The following is a 26,488-nucleotide window of genomic DNA, read 5'->3' on the forward strand; positions in this document are numbered from 1 at the left end:
TGAGAGCGCTTTACCATTTGACCTGCCATTCTCAAAGGTGCCTACAACAATGCCTGACATAACTGTCACCTCATAAGGCGCATCCTCCGCCATCGACCATCTCGCTGCTAACTCGGCACACGGCCTCGCTATAATACTCAACAGACTGCGGAAAATAACAACGCCTGTAGTATGCCTCATCTTGGCCGCTATTTTTCGCAGTACATTGATATGGTGTGCTCCCCAAACGACTGGAAATTGCTCGTGTCATATCCCTTTTTAAATCTTCCCAAGCTTGCAATCTATCAAAATACACATCCATCTCGCCAACCAACGGCACCTGCAAATTACAAGAATATATAATTTCATCTGCAGTCATGGACTATCTTGTTAAACAAGACGTTTTCTTTCGTCAATCTGCAATCAGGAACAGTTTGCAATCAGTTTTCAATCAAGTCAATCAGCATACTTTTCTTAACGGTCGCTCTTGCGACACTCAACTGTTCGATTTAGTTAGTGATCTTCATTAAGCAGTTCATGCTCGTGCTAAAATGGATGTGTATTCATAGATATTACGAAAGCAGCTAAAAAAGTCTGTCACTTACATTTCATCAAAAAAAATATCTGCCTCTCCCGTAACCGAGAGTAGAGTAAGCATGAAATGTTTACGGGCATAACACAGTGGTTGTAGATGGTACTAGTCAAAATCTTGAGTGGGTCTAGTGTTCAACACACCACGCCACTCTTCTTGTTCCATCGAAGCGATCGCCTGCAATAGTGCGGGCTTAGCTAGGCAGCCGCGAACCATGGCGGCCTTCTAGCTATCGAGAGCGGCCGCATAATCATGGCGTTGTCGGCAGGGGCGAGCAGTCTCCTGCTGTGGCGCATCGCTCTCAAAGTAATCGCTCTCCGCAAGACGCTTCCTACCTCTCCTTTCATCAGGCTCCATTGCTCGCCTTAAGAAGCGGTGGCGGCATTTAAATGCCGGACGATGCAGAAGCTTACGCGGACACGACGAGACACAGGCCTGACAAGAATGTATATGCAGCGCGTTCGAATACTCCGCGAGCGTGTATACATCTGCCTGCCAAAGGGGGAAACTTCACGAGCTGAAGGCCCAGCGGCCGGTCTTTTAGATGCGTGACTGTGGGACCGCAGCGCCTTCCTTGGGAACGGCACCGAAGCGCGGCCCTCTCTCTTAGACAGTCTCGTTAAATCTCGTACGGTGCCCGGATGCTCTCGTTTCAGTGCCCGGATGAGTGGAATTGTTGGCTCTCGGTCTCGGCGTGACGTCACCACACTGCCGACAACGGGAACTAAAAGCATTTCATGCTTAAAATTTAATGTGTTAAAATAAATTCGACGGACATCTTGTGCTCTTTGTAAGAAGTCCTTCATTATCCCTCTCTTACGTTAAATCCTGACTACCGCTACGGTCTGTAATTGGAAGTACTATATAATTAGTTGATATTATTATGATGTAAATAATAACTTAGATTTTACAGTCAGCTTATTTTGAGGCGACTGCGCGATATACAGACAAAGGGTGACACTTCCGACAGAAATCATTTTTAGCGAGATCTCCACAATCTGAGAGTCGCATTTGCCCACACTGGAAAATGGAAATTAGCATATCAAAAATAACAGTAATCATTTTATTGAAACTGCTAGCCTCTTACTATGCCATTAGATTCTGAACAATGCACCCATAGAATCCGTATGTACCGTCAAGTGTTAGGGGCTCACTTGAAATGCGGCCTTTCTTGAAACACTCACATTGATGCGATTATTAACAATGCTTCGAAAACACTGAAATTCCTTGAACGCAACCTTCGTGTATAAATTGCAGACACAAAGCTTTCAGCATACAATTAATTAGTGCGCTCAAAAATGGAATTCACCTGTTCGATTCGTAACCCATATCAAACATAATTAGTTACAAAAGTGGAGGCTTTGCAAAATAAAGCCACTTTGTTTATACCTAGCAATCACTCACGAGCATCTAGTGTAACAGAAATAAAAAAAAATCACAACTTACCTTTGATCGAAAGACAGTGAATGTTTTCTAACTGCCGCTTTTGAAGAAATCCATCATAATCATTCTTCGCTTGTTATTTTCGAAATAACGCCTGCCCGTCCCTTTTTTTCACGTATTGAACACAAACTGAAAGTCGAAACTACCTTTCCTCGAAATAATCTCTTTTTGTAATCGTCTCTCCTCCTCGCGATCCGCCAATAGATTTAGCTTCCGGGCACAATTTCACCTGCCAATGATAAAGATATGTTTGAAAACTGTCTGAAAAGTTTCTTCGAGTTGCAGGTTTGACCGTTATATCTTTGTATTTTTTGTTGAAACAGTGCAGTGAGATGAACATGATTGCTTGCTGCTTGTCTTTATTTTATCACTATTGTGTCCACTCTCCCCCCCCTCCCCGCCACTCATGTAATGCCTCAGTCGGTATTTAATAAATCAAAAAATAAATTTGCGGCCCACTAGGGCTCATTCGAGCAGGCCATTCAGCTTTGAGGTTCAGTGTACCTCTACTAAGCCCCTGTTCTTAAGATTAGCACCGCATGGCGTGTAACCAAGCTGTGTGCTGTATTGCGCGATTGCGCAAGCGAATGTGCGATCCTCAAAATAATACTCATTCTTCCTGGTGGCCTTTTATAGGTTCCCGATGTACCGACCACACTTGACTCTAGGCTCAACTGCTTGTATGGGCGTAACTTTCGCATGCAAAAGTACCAAACTTTATCGGGTGAATTCAGCACCTCCTTTGCTGGGTCGCCATGATTTGAATTTACTGAGCAAATGTACTACATGACGAAAACGATCAGGAGAAATGCATCAGAGACACATGAGAAAATAAATAACTTAAGCATGGCAAATGATTTCAGGGCTAAGGATAAGCGAATAAACTCAGCAACTTCAGAAATAAAAAGTGGTAAGGGTTTAATGTAATTGAACCCAGCAGACGTGCGAAAACACTTCTTCATTTTTCCATTCAGGCGGACATTTAGGTCTCTCTTAACAATATGACGCGATAGTTTTAGTCGGTTATTTCCCTTATATGCAGAATTTCTCATTCTCTTCTTAACATTCATAGATCGCGGCAAGTCCTAATGCCACTCACCGCAGTCACGCTACGGTTAAGCGATGCGCCACTGCACTTGCAGGAGGCTGTTCGTATCAAAGCCACCGGTAATGACTAATGCTACCCATGTTGCTACCCATGCGGTAATGCTACCCATGTGGTAATGACTAATGCTGCCCAGAGTAACTTCTCACGACAGATCATGATTTAACTGCCACCTGCCAGAAGAGGTTGCGATGATGCCACAAGCTTACGTGGTCAAGGCGGCGCGACTCTTCTCTCCCAGTGGTTCCGATCGGTCTATGGGGTTTAACATCCCCAAGCAACTCAGGCTATGAGGCACGCCGTAGTGGATACAGGTGGCGCGACGCTCCTCCAAACTTACCTGAGCTTATGCAAGTAACTCCGGTAAACTCGGGTTAGATGTCAGCACAAGACAAGACAAGATGACAAGATTATTGGTCGGGGTTGGTACGTGTGGAGAAGTAATCTCGCACTAAACCAGTTAATGAGCATGACACGATTGGGAGCGAATCTGGCGGACTCACTATGGCCGTCTTATCGGCGTTTCCCTGCATTCGTCCGGCGAGGAGCTCGTAGAGTGAGACAGGCGGCACGTGGCAGTCGGGATAGGGTGAGTGGATGACCCCATCTTCAATCCTAGCCTTCATCTGTAACGGGGGAGACAAGAGGGTGAGGAACACCCTAGAATGACACAAGGGGAGGTCAGGTCCGTTCAGACTTTATTTGAATGATCCATGTTTCACCTAATGCACATGAGCTGTTTGTATCGCCTTTTACAAAAAAGGCGCAAAAACAAAAAGTTCGGCAGAGACAGTTAAGACTGCTTGCTTGTGGGAGGGCGTTAGCCCAGGTGCTGACTTCGTGAACGCACTCGCCGCGCTCAGCGGCGTGATGTAGCCGGATTCCACGCAGCTGGAAATTCCACCTGTGCATGGGCCTCTACGTAGCTGCCACCGCATCGCGACGCGCCTTAAGACCATGCCGCGATATATAATAGGCTATGCCGATACATGCAGTTAATGCCTGTCTCTATTTAACATTCACGGATCCCTGGGAATCCTCATATCACTCCTGGCGCAATGGTACAGTGGTTAACCAGAACGTCACTGCCCTGCGAGGGGATGGCAGCAGCTGCCATCTTTGAAATTTGTACTATCTTGGTTTTCGCTAGCAACTTCGCTCGACCAATTATTAATTTAACCGGAACCTGTCAGGTTGCATCATTGCGCCATCTGTTAGAATTACCATCAACCATTAACACACAAGTAGACGGGTTCTCGTTCAATGGGGCAAGCAAGACTTACGCCTTAAAAAGGTATCTTTGGCACATCCCCGCTGAGCGAGGATGTACAGAGTGAAAGCTCTGTAAAGCATGGTTTGAAACGCTTTAACGTTGCTTCATGCTTATTTTTTCATGACTTCACCGAGAGCAAATCACATGATACTGCGCGTGCCACAAGCGCAAGAGCGAGCGTCTAGAGGGGCGGTCGGCACAGCATTGGACGCGACTGCCAAGCGCGAGAGATAATCATGTGACACATCACATGCCACAACTGGCGAGGAGGGTCGGCCGAGGTGGAGCCAACGCAGCGGCGGACGTGACTGCCAAGCGCGCAGCTATAGCGTCGATGAAGACGATCTAGGCACCTGGCACGCGCGATGTTACACATGCCGCGCCCCTCCCGTTAGAGGTCAAATCTAAGAGACAGATGACCTTCAGGCTCAGCATGGAAGGAGCAGAGCATTTCACTGTAAAACGTGCTCACTACCGCTTCGTCTTCTTTGCTGCCTAGACAGGGGTGACGGAGGGTTAGTTTATTAATGACTCATATCTAGGTTCAGCTTCGGTGCTGGCTGCTCGGTGCAGCAAGGTCACGTGAATAGGTCATGCGCCCTTTGCCGCTTATTTTTCGCGGCTCAGAAGTCGGACCTGGAGAGGTGTACGGGTCCTTCGCCATATCCGAAACGGAATTACGCGGCCAGCCGCAGCCAGCAGTCGAGATTCGACGCGCTCGAGAGCGCGAGCAAATAAGCCGTGCAGGTAGTGGCAATGTCAACGGCACCACGAGAGCGCGCGGCCTCCTAGCGTCGTGAGGCGCTGCCGCTTAGAGCTGGAGAATATGAAGGGCACCAGACGCATGCGCGGAAAGAGCAGCCGCCCGTGCTTGCAGCGCATGCGCCTTTGCTGGAGAATTCTCGCCGGGTCTCGACAGCAGCACTGCGCAAAGCGTGGAGGCCACATGCTCCCTCGTATTCTCCTTTATATTATCGCTACCTCTATGTGTAGCGGAACGCACACCGCTAGGCCTTAGGTTCGAGCCGAACATAGCCGCCAGGTGTACAGAAGGAAGCATCCGGCCTAGCTGCCCCCTTGGCTGTGTCCAGACTCCATGGAGCCGCCTCCTGTTAAACAAGTTTTCGCGGACAACCAGCGTGCTCTCAAAGTTGCAAACGCTGCCATAAGGACAGCTTTGCGCTAATTTGTTTTGTGTGTTAATCAGTAGATCTATAACCTTGTATACGAGAAATCTACGGAACTAATCGAGGATAAGAAGGTTATAAAAACAAATTAAAATATGACCACGGAAGTGCATTGCAATGGAAAAGTAGCCGGAATTTCCCAAACATTATCAAAGTATTCACGCATCCGTTATTCCCGCCGCCACCACGGCGCACCACCAACTTCAGCATTCGATTCAACCCTTTGAAAAAGGCCGTTATAATGGGAGCATTTATTTTCAAATAGGTTCCTTTTTTCTTTTTCTTTATGGGATTACCTCACGGAACGCTGTACCTCCACCACCGCTGGGCTTGAACCAAGAAGACAGGGAGAAAGCTGGGCGTGCCGACTACGGAGCCCTTCTTAAAAAGAGGAAAAGAGGGATCATGGATTGGATTTGAAATGAACTGGTTGCGCTATTGCTGCTCCGACGGCTTAATGCTGCTGCAGATTTTTTGTCTTGATTTTTTTTTCCTTTCATATTTAAGATATGAGGAGGCTCAGATAAAAGCCGTAAACAAGCGGCTTGTCAGCCCTCAACCCCCCCCCCCCACCCCCCACCCCCGGACTTATAAACAGCTTAGGCGAGCAGCACACAGATGCGATTACAAGTATATACGCAAAATTGAATCACAACACAAATAATATATGTCTCGAACCATGCTACGTAAACACGACACAGCCATTACATGAAAATTCGAAATATATGCAATGTTAAATGCGCTGAAAAGTTCACATATAGCATTTAATCAAATTTGCACAGAAGATTGTATACAAAATTTTGCAGCACATATTTTATTACTTAGTAGTGAGGCACGGTATTGGGGAGACAGATCTTAACTGGGGTGGCTTGAGATTTAGTGTGCCAATATCGTCATTGTGGAGGATGTTAAGCAATCTTGGCAGTTTACTTTTTGACATTTCTGGACCGTAGTTGGTCCGGCATATAGGTATATGCCCAAATTTCAATCTCCTAGAGTGGTACGAGCAAGCGTGTTGCTGCGTGAAGAAAAAAATTAAAGCTAAAAATAATGTACTTAAAGGTCACACATACTTCACCGACAAAAATTACGACAAAACCTATATTGGAAGGTATGTTGACGGGACTAGCACTTTTACTGCCGTTTTCAGACCATATCTGCGCTTTGGCATCGTTTGTCCAGCTATCTCTGCCGTTGATGAAAAAGAAAACCTGGATCGGCCGGTGTGGTGGCAACAGATGTGCTTCCTTAGTGCTACAGGTCTAACCCGACAGAAGGTAGATAGCTACCTTGAGAAGAATAGGTTATGTCTTTTCCGGATGCTAATGCCATAGAAAGTCTAGCAAGACAAATGGAACGCAGGACAACACAGCGAGACATGGAAAGGAAAACGAGAGCTGCAGCGTTAGCAGACAGGAAAAAGCGTGGGTTAATGACATGCTAGTAGAAATCAAGAGGAATAAGTGGGCTTGTGCAGGTTATATAAATGCAAAAACATGATAATCGGTGGCCGCTTTGGGCAACGGACTGGATTTAAGGGCAAGGAAAGTGTAGCAGATGTGGCAGGAAGTTAGGCGGTCGGATGAGATTAAAAAGTTTGCGAGGACAAGGTGGTTAGTTGCATAGATATGGGAGAGGCCTTTGTCCGGCAGTGGTTCGTCTCAGGATAATTACGAAAATGATGGTCACACATACCACTGTCTTCTTAACGGTAAAGCTGTCTTCGTCGCCACGCAGATATTCGCTGACGCACTTCTTCTTCCCGTTCGTTTTCACAGACACTTGCTCACTCATGTTGGCTGATCTGCAGAAAAGTGACAGCAAACGGAGTGCACTCGTTTAGTCGTTAAAATGATTACACCCAAATCCCTCAAGTTAAACCCAAAACTATTGAACTACAGTTTCGCCCTTGCCTTGCAAACCAGTCGTGAGTGGCGAGCCACAGCGACCACTAAAAAGGAGCGCCAGCACAAGTAGTTAGTTGGGCTATATCTACAAAGTTTTACAGAAACTGCAGCGTGCATTGAAACTGCGGTTCTCGACTCTGCTCTCGTTGTTTCACTGGCGTTTTTTAGTCCGCACCTGCATCCGGTTTAACGTTAACCTCTATCCAGCGCATGCGTTATCTGTGGAAGGCGCAGCCTTGGATCATGGCGTCAATAAACTCACCGGAAGGATCGCATTTTTAACAAAAATTTGTGCGACAACCTTGAACTACGTTTTCTAGAATAAAGGCGCGAAGGCACATAAACGAAGGAGATACGCTTCTGATACCAGAATCGAAGCAAGCCTGAGGAGCTCGCCAAGGCTCCGACTCCGTGCCATGAGGCCTTAATTCCGACGGTCAAAATGAACCAGGGAAGCGGCGAACGCCAGTTGTTTGCCTGCATACACCAAAAAGTTCGCGACCTACCGTATTTTCGACGTAGGAAGCAGAGCTTAGGAGTACACAAGTATAACTAAATGGCGGTGCTAATTTTCTACCGAAAACAGCTCAGCGACAAATGACGAAGAAAACTCAAAACAAGCGGGTACCAGCAACAAAAAATTTCAAAAACACGAAATATCTACACATCCGCAAAAAGATGAAGCATGAGCCGAAAAACGAAAGAAAAATTGAGTTGGCTTGGTTTGGTTTATTGGGGTTTACCGTCCGAAAGCGACTCAGGATTTGAGGGACGCCGCAGTGAAGGGCTCCGGAAATTTCGACCACCTGTGGTTCTTTAACGTGCACGGTGTGGCTTGCTTTATGGAGTGTGACGTCCCAAAGCGACTGAGGCTATGATGGGGGCCGTAGAGAAGGGCTCCGAAAATTCCGACCGCCTGGGGTTCATTGACGGGCACTGACATCGCACAGTACGCGGGCATTACACAGTACATCGCACAGACGCCGGGAACGAAGGCGCGTCTTTTGGGTCACCAGCCGAGCAACATAACCACCGAGCCACCGCGGCGGTGGTTGAAACAAAAACCAATTACTTTAGTTATGAGCATCAAGGCACATCCGTTCACACTGACACATGATAACAAAAGGTGCGCTCGTGCACGTGCCTATGTACATGTGGAATTCGAAGACGACAATAATTTCTCACGTCACTTGTCCATGGCGTCTGTACGGAACGTTTTCTTTGTGGAAACAAGCAGTGCGAGGACAATTACAAATGTGTTCTCTGTGGTGTGACGCTAGACTTGTGAACGCAGCACCGCTTCAGCAAGTGCCGTACTGACGCAAGCGAGTATTGACGCAACTTTGAGTTTGCAAAACATTACTATACTATTTCCGCGCTTGCGTTGAACGCAGTGTACTCTCCCCCCCCCCCCCCCCCCCCTCCAGCGCAAGGGACGCCAACTGAAGCTTGATTCGCCGTCGACGTTCTTTTTTTTATCGCGGTAGCGTTACCTATGAATGCAAAGTAGTGTACGACTTTCTACATATATGGGAAAAAACTGATTATGCTATCGTGTCATACCCTTATATGCGGAGCTTAAGTGCCGCCTCCAATTTTTTTTCTTTGAATTTTATGTACGCGTTCTTTACCTAAACTATCCATCATAGCGCAAACTTCAACGCCACATCTGCTTCTTTTATGATTCAAACCTTTCTAAAATCGGTCACGGTACTGCAATGCTGTTATTTTTCTGTCTCCTTCAGTGGCGCTCTGAGGGTTCTCGAGCCTGCTAGAAGGCTTTTTTCTGAGCTTTTCCGCAAGTAAGCTAGAAAACACAGTTATCATCTCCTAAATAACCTGTTAATTAAAACTTTGATTGTGCGTCTGCACAACTTAAAAATGGCGGAATCAAAAGAAGACACTGCGAAGCGATGTTTGAAAATCTCCAAATTCCCTGAGTAAAATTTGAGCAGGGACTTTTCAGACTTCGGTAGGTAGGGGCAACAGCAATGGCTTCAGTCTCGTCGCAAATTTTCGACCGAAAGGTTGTAGCTTGTTTTCAGAAAGAATTTCTATTTGGAGACGAGGCACTTTCCACTGTCGGAAAAATCATTAAGATGGCTTCTACGGGGCTGGCCAAGTCATGAGCTTCAAAACAAAGAAAGCATAATCACCATCATATCACAAACATTTTTGCAAGGACATCTAAATTGCCAGTACGAAGCGTTGTCAATATAACAACGAAAACATCACTTAATTGCTCAGCTACTTTTCAGCCAATACAAAGGTATTTCTTTGTGTACGCAGTGCTTTCCTCGTTGGATAGCACTTCAGTGAAGGTTAAAAAGACATATGCTTCAGACAGCCTCCCACGAATATACTGAGGTGAACGAATGACATGATTCTTAATTGATATCTATGATACTCTTCTTAATACATATAGAAAAACTTTCATGACAAAGTTACTAAAACCGCCCCTTCGCAGCTACACTGAGCGCGCTCTAACCACCAAGATTACGAAATATCAAATAGTGCGGAAGAGGTAAAGATTTCGTCATAAAAAAAACTGTCACCAATTTTACTGAACCATGCAGTGCCATTATTTTAAATAACTCCACATAGCATCCTGCCGCACAGAGCGCTCAATAACAATTGGAAGTAATAGAATATCGCGTTTACGGGTTCGAGCAGAAAAATAAGTTTCCAGTGGAACCCCCTTCACCTACTTTATGCAAGAGTGCAAACGATACTCCTTTTACTCAGAAAAAACGATATCTTTTGCTTTGGTTTTTAAAGTTGAGATCAAAATGATTAAGTTCGTTGCAATGGTCGCCTGTTCTTTTCATTGAAAAGACGGCGTAATCGGTGAAACCAGCTGTGAAGAAGCCCATAGTGACTGTGTGCTTAGAGACAAGCACTCTGTTGAGGACGTGTACAGCGTGGACAATTCAATGCACTGTAAACTAGCGGCGGAAGGACGATGTGAGGCACTCAGTGCACGAATGTGGCGACACGTTCCGTGCCCAGCCTACAAGGTGTCCTTCATGCGATAAGGTGGAGTAGAGATACATCTTGGGCTCCACTCAAATTCTACCACTGTCTGAGCACGCGAGTGTGTGGCTGCGCTCATTGGAGTGCCAGTGTGTCCGTCCAGGCCTCGTATCAAAGGGAAATGGCAGCATGACGAGAAGCACTACATAGTCTAAGAGCACTTGCTGCTGGGCTAGTTGGTTTTGGTTCCTAATTAAATAGTTTTTAGGCGCAAAACTCAGACAAGACACATAGGTAGGTGACAGAACGAAGCGCCAACTTCGAAGTGATTTTATTGCATGCATGAAACGTACTTATATAGCTTGTCGTCACATGCGCAGGAGGGTCACCTTAAAGCTCAGGAACGACATGATGAGGCGCGCTCCAGGTATCTCTTTTCACAGTTATACGATACAACTGATGTGTCGCTTACACACAAGTCGCCTTTCTTTTTGATAAAAAAACGCTTCCATCAACTCCCTAGCATTCTTATCATTGCTTTTGCCCAGAATGCGCACATCAGCGAAGCATGGCTCACAAATACGGGACGGGCGCTTACTAATGTGCTTAGTTAGGTGTGTGCCTTCCTTTTTCTCCTCTACGTTTCTCTATGTTGCCTCGTTCGCTCATTCAGGCACCTGCCTCTCTCTATGTAGGAGTGCCCGCAACACAGGGGGATTTCGCAGACAACCCCTTCAGCACATTTCACGAACGGTCTCCTGTGCTTTGTTCCGCAGCCTCGTTCCTTGGTGTTCTCTTTATCAGTACGGGAGCAAAGGCCACCTAGCTTTCTCGGTGCCGAAAAGGTGAGCCGTACAGCATGGCGGCTGGCAACTTTTTTTCAAATTATGGGCCACACGATGCACGTATGGCACCACCACTGGTCTTACCTCTTCTCGAGGGACCTCCGGCCTAGCTCTACCATTACCATTCTTTGTCTTGTTTAGGAGACATTCAACCCCCGCAGTCACGAGCGAACAGGGGAACCCGGCTGCAAAAAGCCTAGCGAATTGGTGATAAAAACTGTCCCGCAATTTTTTGTAGAACAAATTCTCCTGCGACACGGCGCCCCCGAAGTGCTCATCACGGACAGAGGAACGGCATGTACAGCGGAGCTGACGCAAGCCATTTTAAACTACAGCCAGACAAGCCATCGAAGGACAACTGCCTATCATCCACAAACCAACGGACTCACAGAGCGTCTGAACAAGACCAACGCAGACATCCTCTCCATGTACATCGACGCCGAACACAAGACGTGGGACTCCATTCTGCCCTACGTGATCTTCGCTTATAATACTGCCGTCCAGGAGACAACCAGGTTTACCCCATTCCAGCTGGTATACGGCAGGAAGCCCACGACAACACTCGACGCAATGCTCCCGCACGTTTCTGACGAAGACAACCTCGACGTCGCCGCCTACCTTCATCGCGCCGAGGAAGCCCGAAGACTTGCGCGGCTTCGCATTCAAGACCAGCAGCACACCGACGCCCGACGCTACAATCTGCGCCGACGAGACACGCATTACAAGCCAGGTGATCGTGTTTGGATATGGACGCCAGTTCGCCGCCGTGGATTGAGTGAAAAGTTGTTGCGACGCTGCTTTGGCCCGTACAAGGTTCTCCGTCGCATCGGTGACCTCGACTACGAAGTCATCCCCGACGGCACGACAGCATCTCAGCGACGCCGCACACGCCCGGAAGTCGTACATGTACGACTGAAGTCATATTGCAGCGATGAACGCTAAAGGACTGGAAGTTTTCATTGTCCGTGTTTATTTTCATTTTAAAGCATCGAGACGATGCTTCTTTGGAAGGGGGGTAATGCCACGTATCATTGCAGTGTTTGTTCGTTCACACTCAAGGCAGCAGGAAAGGGTCGTTATCACTTTTGTTCGTGGCGCGAGAAGCGACCAGACTAATCTCGATTGTTCGCAGCCATGAAAGGCTGCATCTAGGTTTTTCCAGATTACCGTAGATGATCTTGACCTGTTATCTGGAAAGTTCCTTGCCGGCTTTAAATTGAGCGATGCCGCGAGCGGCGGACATTCGTAGTTCGACGACCGACGAGCACGTTTGTTGCTTACGCCGCCGCCGAGTGATTCAGTTCTTTTGTGGGCGCAAGTCAGCCCAAATAAAGAGCTTCGTTTCCAAGACTGGTTGGTGTCTTCCTGACCGCTGGACTGCCGTCACTACAACGTGACAATATACGCCACAGTCGTTCCCTTGTTAAGGTGTTGGTGTTCGTTCCTGAAGTTGGTGAGAATAACGTTGACCTTGCTATCTTCAAGGAAGACAACCGCCCTGGCGACGGAAATTCCTCTGTCCAGTAGCAACAGCTGCTTGCTTTCGACGACACCCTCAAGTTCCCGTATGTGCTTTGAGCCGACGGTTACAATCACACTGGAACGTGGAGGCACGGTCACGTGTTCGTCCATAATGTGCAGCGCCGCTGGGAGAACACAATCCACGGATATGGCCTTCTCGGTCGAAAACTTGACGGACTGCGATTGCAGATCAATAACTGCACCGTTTTCGGTCAGAAAGTCCATACCGAGTATGACGTCTCGGGAGCACTCGGCTAATACTACGAACGTCGCCAAGAATGCTTGGCCTTGCACGGTTACCCTCGACGTGCACGTTCCCGTAGGTGTAATTAAATGTCCTCCTGCAGTACGCATCTGTGGGCCATACCAAGCGGTTGTGACCTTTTTTAGTGCCGCGGCGAATTGTCCACTAAGTACTGAATAATCGGCTCCAGTATCCACCAGCGCGGTTACATCGGCGCCGTCAACCAAAATCTCCAAGTCGGCAGTTGGTGGTGTCTTCCTTTGGGGATGTCGAGGCGTTCGGTCTCGGCTGCGGTGCGTCGAAGGAATTCGGCATCGAGGAAAGGCGTCGTGGCCATGGAGGGCTGCGTCAGGACATCGCCTAGTTTTGAGGTACGTGGGCTCAAGAATCGTCGGTACGGCTACGGAATTCGGCGTTGATTGAGAACTGTCTTTTGGCGATGGAGGATCTTGTATACTTTGTCGTTGAGCAGCCGCACCTCCAGAGGCTGCTGCATCTAGTTTCCCCTGCGTGGACTCTGAGACTGGCCTCGCCCTGGGGAACTGTAGCGACGCGGAGATGGAGGTCGAGAGAAACGGCGCTGTACGGAGTCCGCTTGCGAGATGTAGTCCGCGATCTCCTGCGGTCGTTCTCCATACATCGGATGATGACAACCGACGGGGAATCCTCGAAGGCCCGTCTCCCTGTATGGGCAGCGACGATAAACATGTCCAGCCTCACTGCAGTGGTAGCACAGCGGCTGATTGTCTGGCGCTCTCCAAACATCCGTTCTGCGGCGTCCTAGCCGCTGTGGAGAATTCGGCTGGGGAGGTGGAGTTCGTGCAGCGGCGGAGGCAGGTGTGTCGTAACGTCGGTTCATCTGCGATGGAATAAAACGGCGTGTGACGGCGGCGTAGCTGAGATTCGGGGGCTGAGGCTGCACAGGGCCGGCAACAGGTAGTGTTGTACAAGTGCCTAGAGCTTGCTGCACCTCCTCACGGGCAACGTCAGCAAGAGTGCTAGGCGGAGGTTTTTCCTTGTCCTGAAAGAGCTTTGCCAGTTTCTCCCTCACAATACATCGTATCATCTCACGTAAGGAGTCTGCCGACTTCACCGTGGCGTCCTCCACAGTGGCCGTGAGCATCGACGCTGTTGTACGATCGTACTGCCGGGCCCTCATGTCCAAAGACTTTTCGATGGTGCTCGCCTCCTTTACGAAGTCAGCTACCGTGACTGGAGGACTTCGAACCAGGCCGGCGAACAGCTGCTCCTTAACACCTTTCGTAAGGAAGCTCACCTTCCTCTCCTCCGACATGTTTGGGTCGGCACGCCGGAACAGCCTCTTCATTTCCTCAGCATACACCGTCACACTCTCGCTGGGGAGTTGATGTCTGGCTTTTAAAAGCAGGTCGGCCTTCTCCCTGCGCGACGTGCTGTCCTTGAAGGTTTGGAGGAACTCTGTCTTGAACGTATCCCACGTTCCAAGATTAGATTCATTGTTCAGAAACCAGGTCCTCGCGTAGTCTTCAAGGGCGAAATAAACATGCCGCATCTTGCAGTCAGCGCCCCAACCATTGTAGATGGCACCCGGTCATACTGGTCCAGCCAGTCTTCGGCGTCCTCGTGTGGTTGACCGCGAAAATGGGGTGGCTCTCGCTGGTGGTGGAGCAGGACCGGCGACACTGTAGCTGGAGGATTCATCGTTGTAGGAAGTGCCCTCCGTGAACAATGGGAAACAGGGAGCAGTCCAAATTCGGGAGGTAGGCCCTGTAATCGGCGACTGCCCTGGTGTACTGGCGTGTCTAGCTTCGGTATTTGTACGGGGCTCTAATTGCGGCTTGAAGGGGGCGTACGGTGCATTGACGACGTACCCAGCACCTCCACCAGATGTCACGTTGGTAATCAGCGGCTGAGGGTCCACAGCGGGTCAACAGACGTGCACTTCCAGGTCACTTTCACTTTTTCACACACAATTCCTCTCCTTCTTGAGAGGCGCTTTCGTCTGCACGAGCGCTGGCGTCAATATGACCAACAAACCCGACCACCACAGAACTCAATATTCAAGTCTAAAAACTGTAGTGAATCATGATCAGGTAGTTCGTGTGTGAACTCCAGACCTTCTCCATGCTCTCTAAAAGCAGATAAAACACTGCCCACTGTTTCCTTATGGTTGTAAAAACCTTTTTTAGTCAAAACAATCATAAAATCATCAACATACCAAAAACATTAAAATCCTTGTCAATGGATAAATCTTGCTGCAGAGCTTGGTCAATATAAGATAAAAAGATGTGACATATCACCGGTGATACACAGGACCCAATGCATATGCCGGACTTCTGCAGAAAAAACTGCTGGTCAAAAGTGATAAAAGTAGATTCCAGGTAAAACTGTGATAAGGTTAAAAAGTCATCTATGCAAATGCCGACTGAGTTCTGAAAAGAAATCGGGTCATTTTCTTCAAAGCATTCCTTAACAGCGGAGAACAAAGGGCCATGAGGAATTGAATTGAACAAATCCACAACGTCCACTAAAAAAGCACTCCCAACATCAGGCTTGGTTTCAAAAATATCACAAATTTCATTGGACCGTTTTGTCAAAAAGGTTCATTTACATTCTTTATTCTTTATTCAGAGGTTACCCAGCAGCGCCCATAGGCGTTACAGCAGGGGGGTTACAGCATTGAAAAAAATTCGTCCTCGTGAGTACAGCACACCTGCATTTCACTGAGTCGATTCCATTCGCTAATTATTTTAACAAAAAAAGAGTTTGCGTAAGTGCCAGTCCTTGAGTGATACTCACGAATTTTGAGACTATGGCCTGTGCGCCTGGAAACATAGTGAGGCTCTTTCAGATACATGCAGCTTAGACAAGCGCTTAGCCAAATACATGCTAAGATTTTTCTGCCACGTGCCTTTTTCAGTTTCAATAGTTCTAAACGGCATGCTTTGCTTCTGGGTTTTGACAGAAAAGAAAACTTTCAGCGCGCTCTTTTTGCTATCTCTAATGTCGTTAGTAGGGGTGCTCAACCCCAGACGATCACACAAGGCCATCGCGGACGATTTCACTTTCATAGATTTTTTTAGAAATTGGAGCAAAATTCTTTCTAACCGCCTGAGTTCCTCTCGCTGAGAAGTTATCATCCGAGAGGAGTACAAATGCGCCCTCCTTATCAGCTTGTAGTAGAGGCAGTTGATTCCTTCTGCAGTACAAAAAAATGGCTTCCGTCGACGTTTCCATGTTTCTTGTGGTGTTCGGATAACCCGACTTTAGAAGGGATTCAACACCTTCCAGCAGGTGCCTGAATGAGCGAACGAGGGAACATAAGAGAAACGTAGAGCAGAAAAAAGAAGGCACACATCTAACTAAGTACATTAGTAAGTGCCCGTCCCGCAATTGTGAGCCATGCTTCACTGATTTGCGCATTCTAGGCTTAAGCAATGATAAGAATGCTAGGGAGTTGATGGAAGCGTTTTTTATCAAAATGGTTGGTTGGTTTATGGGGTTTAACGTCCCAAAGCGCCTAAGGCTATGAGAGACGCCGTAGTGGAGGGCTCCGGAAATTTCGACTACCTGGGGTTCTTTAACGTGCACTGACATCGCACAGTACACGGGCCTCGAATTTCTCCTCCAAAGAAATTCAACCGCCGCGGCCGGGATCGAACCCGCGTCTTTCGGGACAGCAGCCGAGCACCATAGCCACTGAGCCACCGCGGCGGCTTTATCAAAATGAAAGGCGTCTTGTGTGTAAGCGTTAATCCGTTGTATTGTATAATTGTGAAAAGAAATTCCTGGAGCGCGCCTTATACTGTCGTTCCTGAGCTTTAGGTGACCCTCCTGTGCATGTGACGACAAGTTATACAAGTACGTTTCATGCATGCAATAAAATGAGTTGGAAGTTGGCACTTCGTCCTGGCACCTGCCTAGATGTGTTGTCTGTTTTTTGAGCCTGAAACTATTTAATTAAGAAGCACTACCTTTTGGTGCTTGAGCGAGCGCGCCACTTCGCTTCGATGCGCGGCCGTGTCAAACGCAGCGGCGCTTTCGGAGAGCGCTGCCACCCATTCGCGTGTTCACGCTAAGAGGCAATAACCCTCCCTGCTGAAAAAAAGTTCTATGATGCAATAACCTCATAGATCATTCATCATAGAATATCATACAATCTGTATGATATATCATACAATTCGTATGATATATCATACATGCGCCTTAGCACTCCGCATTCAGAACCATTTGTTTCAAGCATCCATGTCAAACTTGTGCATTATAGGGACGCCACCTGATGTATTACATTGATGCAAAGCTTTGTAATAGTTGTCTGTTCTTCCTTCAAAGCTGCCGGACGCGGCTTTTGGCTTTGTTTGTGAAGAAAAAAGTGCCCAGATTTATCTTGAATGTTCACATTCAGGTGGAACCAATTCCACATTGTTCGAGACTACTATGTTTACTTTCCTCGCCGTGTCTCGAAACCTTGATGTCAGCTTTAATTTGAACGCGCTCTACAGCGGCGCACAATATGTTCAGCTACAGCCGAGGACGCTTGTTGCTATTGCTGCTGCCGTGTCATTCAGTTCTTCGTTTGCGCACGTAATCCAATAAACAGTTTTTTTTTTTGGCCGGCTTTTCGCTCTGGTTATGAGTGCCGGACTGCCGTACCAATACGTGACATCTGGGGGAGGAGCTTGCTGGGTCGTTGTCGCCCTGACCACCTGGGAGCCACCGAAGCAGCCCAAGCTGCCCCAAGGAAGCAGACCCAGAAAAGGCACAGAAGCCTTGTGTTCCGTAAACTAGATACACAGCACTCCTCTCCTGAGGGGTTCACTTGGATACACGCTACTTCCGGACCGCACCCGACCGCAGAAAAAGCCCTCAATGCCAGCGTCAACCATGGATACGATACCAGCCTCCATTACCTTCCACCAGCGCCGACTGCCACCCAGGTACAATGGCGCACCGGGCAACGATCCCGAAGAATGGCTGGACAAGTTATTCAACAGTCGGGATGACCAGACGAAAGTATTCAAAAGTTTATCGCGCTGGAAGGCTCAACCAGGATTTGGTACGAAAACCCCGATTTGTTGGCGACGTGAGAATCCCTCAAAGGAAAGTTCCGAAGGCTTTCACAAGCATTGTTTAGAAAGAAAGAGTGTAGCTACTTCTCCAGTCCTGTATACAACCAACAAACAAGACTCCCGTTGCGCTCGTCCAAGAGATGCGCTGTCAATTCCGACACACAGACTCCATAATGAACGGGGAGAAAAGGCGCGATTCTTGATAAGGGGCATTAGAGGACAACCCTTAATCAGGTTGGTTCGAAACCTGCCTTAGACCGTTGTAGAGTTCACAACCGTAGCGTGTATAATCGACAAGAGCCTCCACAGCCGACCTCGGCATAAGAACGGACATTACCAGCCTCTCCCACGAGCCTAGTGGATACTTAACTGACCACCAATCAAAGTTTACGCGTCATCCTCGAGATCGCCCGGAAGGAGCTTCGCCGGCTCCTGCGATTTTCTTCGTCGTCACAGGTCGCGTCGGTTATCGAAACGATCCGTGATGATGTTCTCCAAGCATTACGCGTCCCACAAACGGCGAGTCCAAACGAAGTCTCTCAAGCCAAGATTTACACCGGGCTACACACCGAAAATGGCCCTGTTAATCCCAGACCGGTGCCTTGCGAAACATCTTCATGACTACTGCCAACAACACGCCCGGAAATGGCTCCACCGACCACGTTAAACACGGCTGACATTTGGAGAAGACCTGACCCATCCCATCTCCTTCCACTGGGTACAAACCGGGCGCAAACCATGTCACTACCCAAGCAGCACAAGAACAATGGCTCTACGCTGGTGTAAAGTTGAGGAATTGGCACGGACACCAATTCTACGTGAGGTTTGGGCAAATTCACATTTTTTGCAACCATCGCCCGACCTCAACGCCAGGAAAGGGCCTATATTCAGCCTGTCTAATGAAAAAAGACCCGACTTTCAAACTTGGCCTATGTTCTAGGGCTTAAATAAACAATGGCGCAATGTTTGCGATAGAACGCGGCCTATATTCAGCCATTCAGTCCAACGTTATTCACTGACGCACTGCCAATATGGGCTTCACAGGGCCTTTTCAGTTGTTGGCATACTCCTCTTAAGAAATTAATTGGCATTTCCATCCCACGGACTCACATGCGTATCCTATACAGCAGGACATCGGCTTTTCTGTTCCAAGGCCAGTGAGAAATATGTTTTGCATGCAGTTTAAAGTCCGGCCTGTAGCTGTGTACCGTCGGGTAATTTCCTGCTCTATATTCTGAAACATGGCCTTGCTATAACGGCCAGCCTGCAAGCAGTCTTTTCGTACACAATGCCGACTTTGTAACAACTACGCGGACTTCTATTCTACTTGTTCTCCAGCAGCTGGAGTTTACATGCGTGGCGTTTTACATATAGGGGACCAGCAAGCTTACAACAAAGAAAAAAGGACGGTAACTAAAGGAGTCAAGTAACAAAATTTATTGCATCTCCACAGCGAGTACATCGCAAGGTGCGCAGTACCTTGAGCACAGTGAACTGATGAGCCATATCGGAACTAACCATTGCGCTTCTATTGCAAGAAAATTCTTGCACTTCTTTGAAACAAAGGTCCTCGCCCAGTTCTTGCACGATGACCTCACAATACATCGAAGCTGCAAAGAGATCCACGATGTGATCTTCAGCGCAATTACGACCACCGCAGAAAAAAACAGACAACAATTATAAAACAACGCAGTGAATTTTGTGCCGCACAGTTTCCCAGAAGATACTCGGAAAGCTTTTTTCTAGAATAATTTGTAAATGATGCGCAAGAACGGCCGCCGCATAATTGTAAAATATTAAATCGAATTTAGAAAATTTTACTCGCAACGATCGGTTGACATCAAAATTTAATGCGCCGTGTTGCACCCCAAAATACAATGTAAAAAGTCACAAAAAGGTTACATTTAACACAAGTGAAGGTATTTCTATATTTCCTGTCATAATTATCTCTAAATTCAGAGCTTGTTTCTTGCATATATATTCAACCAAAGTTATCACCCAGCTGGTCACACCTCCTCGACATGGACGTCAACACGACTTTGAAACAAGGCTTTTACTGTACGGAATAAAATCTCCCATTTAAAGACGGCTTGCACAGTTTTGCGAAATGCGCCTAACGCAGGAGGCAAAGGGAAACATTGTTTTGAAAAAAAAAAAAAAAAAACCATCTATCAACGTAACTTCGCAAACATCTAACATCGAAGACAAAATTCTTGTAAACCACAGGAAAGCACCCCTCTTATAGCCCATGGGTTTTAAATTCAGAGACTTGTTGGGAAACATTTGCTGCAACCAGGAATTTCGTCTTTTTTGGTACGCCTGGAAGAGGCCAAGCCAAAGGGCAACTTTAAGGAAATAATACGCACATCCTTACTGGCCTGCTGTAGTGGAAGTGTAAGCGTTTCTGATTCCTGTCGTGCACAAACGATAAACGACCAACGTCTTCATGAACAGAGCATATGTCGGGCTACAAGACACTCCAACCCCGCTGATATTTGGAAAAGGGGGTCACATCTCGTTTCAGTGAATTCATTTCCAAAAAAGGCGAAAATCAAATTTCTGAAAATTCTGCCTGCATTCCTTTGCGCAGAATATCAAGCCAGACATTTCGCAATGAGAGTTGGCACACAGAATTCGCCGAACTGCTTTGTCGCTTTCTCCATTCCTGCCGGAGAAACCTAAGTCGCCGCGTAGTCAAAGCGGCAATTACTACAAGAATTATATTCATTTCCCAACGCGCTTCAAGATAGAACGACGGTGATACTCACAAATAGAATCTTGCAGGCGAGGCTACTGAATCATATCCAGGTAAGTTTTTGAGCGAGTGAGTGACGATATTTCATGACTACAGCGCGATGAATTGGACAACGAAGAAGGAAATACGCAGGAACACAACACAGCGCTGACTCACAAATGAAATCTTTATTGTTTGACCAGCCAACAAAGGTTGTCCCCTCGACAATAGACCAAGTCCGACAATAGACAATATTCGCACTCTCAACGAAATGATATGAACGACACCCCTATATAGCTATCATTAGTTATGAGAAAGCATTTGATTCATTGGAAAACTTAGCAGTCATGAAGACATAGGGGGTTAAAATACTAGAAGACATATACAACAACTCCACAGCTAGCATAGTCCTTCATAAAGTCAGAAATAAAATTCATCTTTGAACGAGTACATACTTTCGCGAAGAAGACGGGTCACAACAAAGGAACACACGACTTTTGCATGGGCTCTGCATATGTCGTGTGTGTTCATTTGTTTTGTCCCATCTTCTTCGCGCAAGTACGTACCCGTTCAAAGATAAACTAATTCGCCCAATCAAGAGTTCAACTTGAATAAACTTCAATAAGGAAGGGTGTCAGGCCGGAAGCACAGTCACGCCAATGCTATTCACTACCTGTTTACCAGAGGTATTCCGTGGCCTGGATTGCTCGGCTAATCTCAGAGACTCGCAATGGCTTGACTACGCTTCCATTATCCGCCTACAAGGCCTCATACGAGCAGGCAATTCAGACTCGTGGTTCTACGTAACACCACTGAGCTCAAACAGCATGTCATGTGCCCAAGAATACGCTCTACATAAAATAATTTCACAAGCGAATGCGTGATCTCATAGGAAACTCGGGCTCCTTCTTGCTGATCGCCTTTTAAGTGTTCCGAATGTGTCGACCAAACGTAACTGTAAGCTCAATGGTTCGTGTGGTGTCACTCTCGTAGCAACTTAAACAAAACTTGCATGGGGAATATTCGAGTGACCTGCTTAGCTTGGTCTCCGCAATTTAAATTTCCTGAGCAGGCGAATATGACAGAATTAAGCAGAGCCATCCCATTCAGGAGATCATGTGAAAATAAATGTTAAGAGCACGGAAGATTCTTTTGAGGCCAATGACACAGGAATGAAGAACACCAGAAATAATACGGAATATGAACATGAAACATGGTTGTTAGGCGAATCTGAGGGACTTACTACGGCAGACTTATCGCTGTTTCTCTGCATTCGCCAAGAAAGGAGTGAGTACAGTGAGACCGCCGGAATTTGGCCTTAGGGTTAGGGTAAGTGGATGACGCCTTCTTCAATCCTTGCCTTAATCTGGAACAAGGGAGTCAAGAGGGTGAGGGACGCCTCCGAATGGCACAATTTTAGGCCAGGTCCGATGAAAGTGGATTTCAACGCGCCATGCTTCGCCTAATGCACATAGACTGTTTTTATGGCCCTACATATTGATTAAATAGGTGTTCCTATGCGCGAAGAAAGCTTTCCTTCAAAGTTTTCCCTGGCTAACACCGACTACTTAGGTCTGCCTTTAAGTGTGCCTATTCAAGTCCGCGTCTTGTCTTGTGCTTTCCTCTCTTCGTCCCTCGTCGTTTTGCGCGGTTGCAATATGCACTCCATTGTCAACCACCAACTAGCCCACCTTCACTTGTTACTTTGAAGATCTTCAGGCTGTGGTTGAAACAATATTTGCGAAGCAGCGATGGAATATTCTAAGATACTGTTATGAAAACATTGATAGGAACACCCTGATCTTCTGACCTGCAGCAAAATCCCGCTTTAAAGTTTGCCCTGTGCTGGCAGGAGAAGCTAAGACTGGCTCAGAAAACGAATGGGGCACATTTTCACAATACACATCAAATTACAGCCATCCAGAGGAAGGCACCGCAAATATGTTGATTGTTATGCAGCATTCTTATGATATGCGAAAAATCGCGTTCATAAAAACTACCCATTGAAAAATGCGCTTTCCCTGATTTATTGGCTATCGGCTGCAGGAAAACCAATTTAATCTATTCATTTGTGGCACACATTTACAACTAGCGCCACATTACACAGGGAAGCGCTGATACTGTTGCCTTTGGGCGGTTGGAGTGTTTTCAAGCTCTGTTCGAACAGCTTTCCAAGCCAATGCTCTAGATGCAAAACTCGATTTTCGATTCCGTTTTTCCGGATGAGCATGATATGCAATATCTCCTTGTAGTCTGAAGGAAAAGGGAAAGGGGTCACAAGTGGCGAGAGTGACAGCCAACCGGCCACGCAGGTGGCTGCAGTCGCGGAGGCAGCCTCGCCGGCGCCTGTAAAACCTCCTCGCAACATTCGGGGAGCGACTCTCCCCGAGCGCCGCGCTTTGACAAGCCTCCGCGGGAAGGTACACAAAACAGCAATACACGCGGCAGTGAAACATGTCCGGGAAAGCCCGCCGCGATAAACGTCGGGCTGCGGACTTCACCGCGCTGAAATGCATTAAATGTTTACCGCAATGAATGATGCCTGTCGTCCATTAAAACCGCGCCGTCTGTCCCGCATGATGTCGTATAAACACATCAAGGCCGTTATGACGATATAAGCTGGTTCCGGGGAAATATATAGGACGTACATGTCTGGCAGTTTCTCTAGAAGAATGCACAGAAAGAAAAAAAGCTTCGTCTAATGCATCGAAGAACAAATCCTTACGGTAACTTCGTCGCCGGACGGCGGCCACTCAGTGGAACATTCCCATCCCTTTCTTGTCTGAACATGTCGTGACCGGGCATCATTATCATTGTGTTAGTGAGATCTGTACAGTGCCAAATTACTTTAGAGATCCCAGAACTGCCGTTATGAGCGTCGAAAAGGTGTCAATGTTAAACGATAAACCGTTGCATAGCCATACGTAGAGCTTTCAATCGAAATTTGGGTGTAACCTTTGCTAAACCCCTACCAAAGTTTTCTCAACCCTCAATTTTCGCCTCTTCTGTGAAATAAAAAAAAATGGAGGCTTATCAAGGTTAATCCCAGTGAATGCGAAGCACGTCCTTAGCGTTTGGAGGCATCTTGACCGCATACACGACCGGCGCAAAGACGCGGGCGCGGTTGCGGGCACAGAGACTGACGCGACGGCGGGCGCGCGCCACCTCATCCCTGGCGTGACGTCACATATCACGTGATGCAGCGATGGTGGCGCCGCCGCTGCGTCGCGCGCGACGGCGCCAACCGAAGCGTGGAGGCCTCCGCCGGGCGACGTCCGACGGCGCGATATGAGGCGCCATCTGCAGCCGGTGTGACGTCATCAAGTGACGTCACATCATGTGATCTCACTTCAAGGTCATTGGTGGCCACCGCCGGGAGGCGACCGACGGCGCGATATGAGGCCCCATCTGCAGCCGGTGTGACGGTATCTCGTGACGTCATGTCACGTGACCTACTTGAAGGCCACTTGAAGGTCAATGGTGGCCACCGCCGGGCGTCGCGCGAAGGCCCAAAACCTACGTTAATATGCTTCGCATAAATATTGTTCTTGTTCTAATTCTGAAGGCCTCAATAACTAGAACTAATGTTCGGATTGTTTGAAAATTTGCCACGATCTCATTGTTCTAGCAAGCTTATGTGCTTCTGTCGCCTGTAGCAGTGACAAATGGGCCCTTAAGAAAAAGCGTTATTTATTAGTACCGTAAAACTTTAACTACCGAAATACCACATGTAGATACCAACAGTTTACCTGATTCATTCCAAATACGGCTAGCTCCTGAAGTAGGATTCGTAGTAGAGCAGGTGTTTGCGCACCCATGCACGACGACGGGAAAAAGCGGAGAGTGGAAACGGGCGGAAATCCGGAGCAGGAATTCGGGCACATATAAAAGACGCATGAAATATATCACCTCAGTTCGCATATATCATGAAACGTGCTGTAGAAGTTTGCACTGCTTACGAGAAATGGAAGAAAAACGTAAATATAGAACAGTTGTGCAAAAAATAAAGGAAAACAATGTTTTGTCGCAAAAATGAAGAGCACAAATTTAGAGGGACAAATGCGCTAAGAGGTGCAGTTTATTACGCAGAACAATTATATCGCTAACATTTCGGACTGCGAACGAGAAAAGGGAGAAAAACGTTAAAGAAAAGTGGACCAAGAAAAGAGAAAAATGATTTTTATAACAGGCACACCAAGACCTAAAAGACCACCCAAACGCACAGTTTATTATAAAAAAAAAAACGATTTACTCCACCGCCTGCGGCTCACACTGCGCCCCTATGGAGCCGTAAACACATCCAGCATGGCACACGGGAACGGCCCTTCGCGGTTTAAAGACATAATGTTAGCGGTTCCGTTGCGGCAAAAATCCTTGCTCCATCGGTCAGACGACAAGACCAATTACTTTAGATGAGAGGTTCATGACGTCAGAACCACATTACACCTGAAAAACATATTGCGCAGAAAATCAAAATTGTCCAGGCGGGTCTGAAGCCGCTCACCCTTTGGCGCGCTGCCCTTACACCACGGAGAGCTTGCATTGAGCACCATAGAAGGGGGTCCTGTATGAACGCTTAGAAAAGCAAGGTCGAGAAGAGAGCAGAAAACAGCAGATTATAAATTATGGTAGCCCGTTAGCGTCAAGAATAATATTGCTAGTAAACATAGTGAATGGGTACGAGCTATGAGCAACTAAAGACCGCTTGACAAGTCGTAGTGGTGGAAGAATGCGGCGGCCGCTGGAACTAAGAGCGTGACGGAGTATGCAGTAGCGCCAAGGGATGGCGCACGAGATTCCGTCTTCACCGCACATGCTACTGCTTGCAAGTCTTGAGGCAACTTCAGAGTCTCTTGAATTTTTCCTCACCGCTGATATGAACGAAAGCATCGAAAATGAATGCTATGCGCATGTTCGATAGAGCCTGGCCAGGAGTGCGGTGACCATGCACATGGTCGTGGCGGAAGGCAAATAACGGCCGAAAAAGTCGCTCTCCCAGAGAGGCCAGCCAATACACCTAGACATCAAAACATGAGTGTTTCCTGCTCTCCAGGAGACTGACGTCACTGATGTGTTCGATGTCTACGATGGCGAGCACAGACGTTTCACACTACCCATCTTCGCCTTGAAACATAAGCGCGTCATGTGAGAATTTTCCATGTGCATACGCTGACAGTTATCTTAAAACCATGCACGACTCGGGGCCACGCAGGACCTTTTATGCGTAGCATATTGCAATCACTCAGTCCAGCCCTTCGGCGCGGCCGGGCAACACATTGAATTTTGTGCCGCGCAGTTTCCCAGAAGATACTCGGAAAGCTTTTTTCTATAATAATTTGTAAATTATGCCTAAGAACTGCCGCCGCATAATTGCAAAACAGTAAATCGAATTTAGCAAATTTTACTCGCAATGATCGGTTGACATCAAAATGTAATGCGCCGTATCGCACCCCAAAATACAATGTAAAAAGTCACAAAAAGGGTACATTTAACACAAGTGAAGGTATTTCTATATTTCCTGTCATAATTATCTCTAAATTCAGAGCTTGTTTCTTGCCTATATATTCAAACAAAGCTATCAGCCAGCTGGTCGCACCTCCTCCACATGGACGTCAACACGACTTTGAAACAAGGCTT

General features: G+C 47.3%; 1 protein-coding gene across 1 annotated transcript in view; it reads right to left on the reverse strand.

Annotated features, from left to right (window-relative positions):
• The window catches only part of LOC149324409 (uncharacterized), a 132,537-nt gene extending 125,164 nt beyond the window's left edge, over nucleotides 1–7,373 (reverse strand). The window contains exons 1-2 of the mRNA XM_089565549.1: nucleotides 7,275–7,373; nucleotides 3,623–3,745 (exon numbers count right to left, since the gene is read on the reverse strand). Of these exons, the coding sequence (XP_089421675.1) occupies nucleotides 3,623–3,745; nucleotides 7,275–7,373 (222 nt within the window). The remainder of the gene's footprint in view (nucleotides 1–3,622; nucleotides 3,746–7,274) is intronic.
• Between the last annotated feature and the right edge of the window lie 19,115 nt (nucleotides 7,374–26,488).

This window comes from Amblyomma mixtum, unplaced genomic scaffold (genome assembly GCF_055824585.1).
Source record: "Amblyomma mixtum isolate Tamu unplaced genomic scaffold, ASM5582458v1 scaffold_37, whole genome shotgun sequence".
NCBI lineage: Eukaryota > Metazoa > Arthropoda > Arachnida > Ixodida > Ixodidae > Amblyomma > Amblyomma mixtum.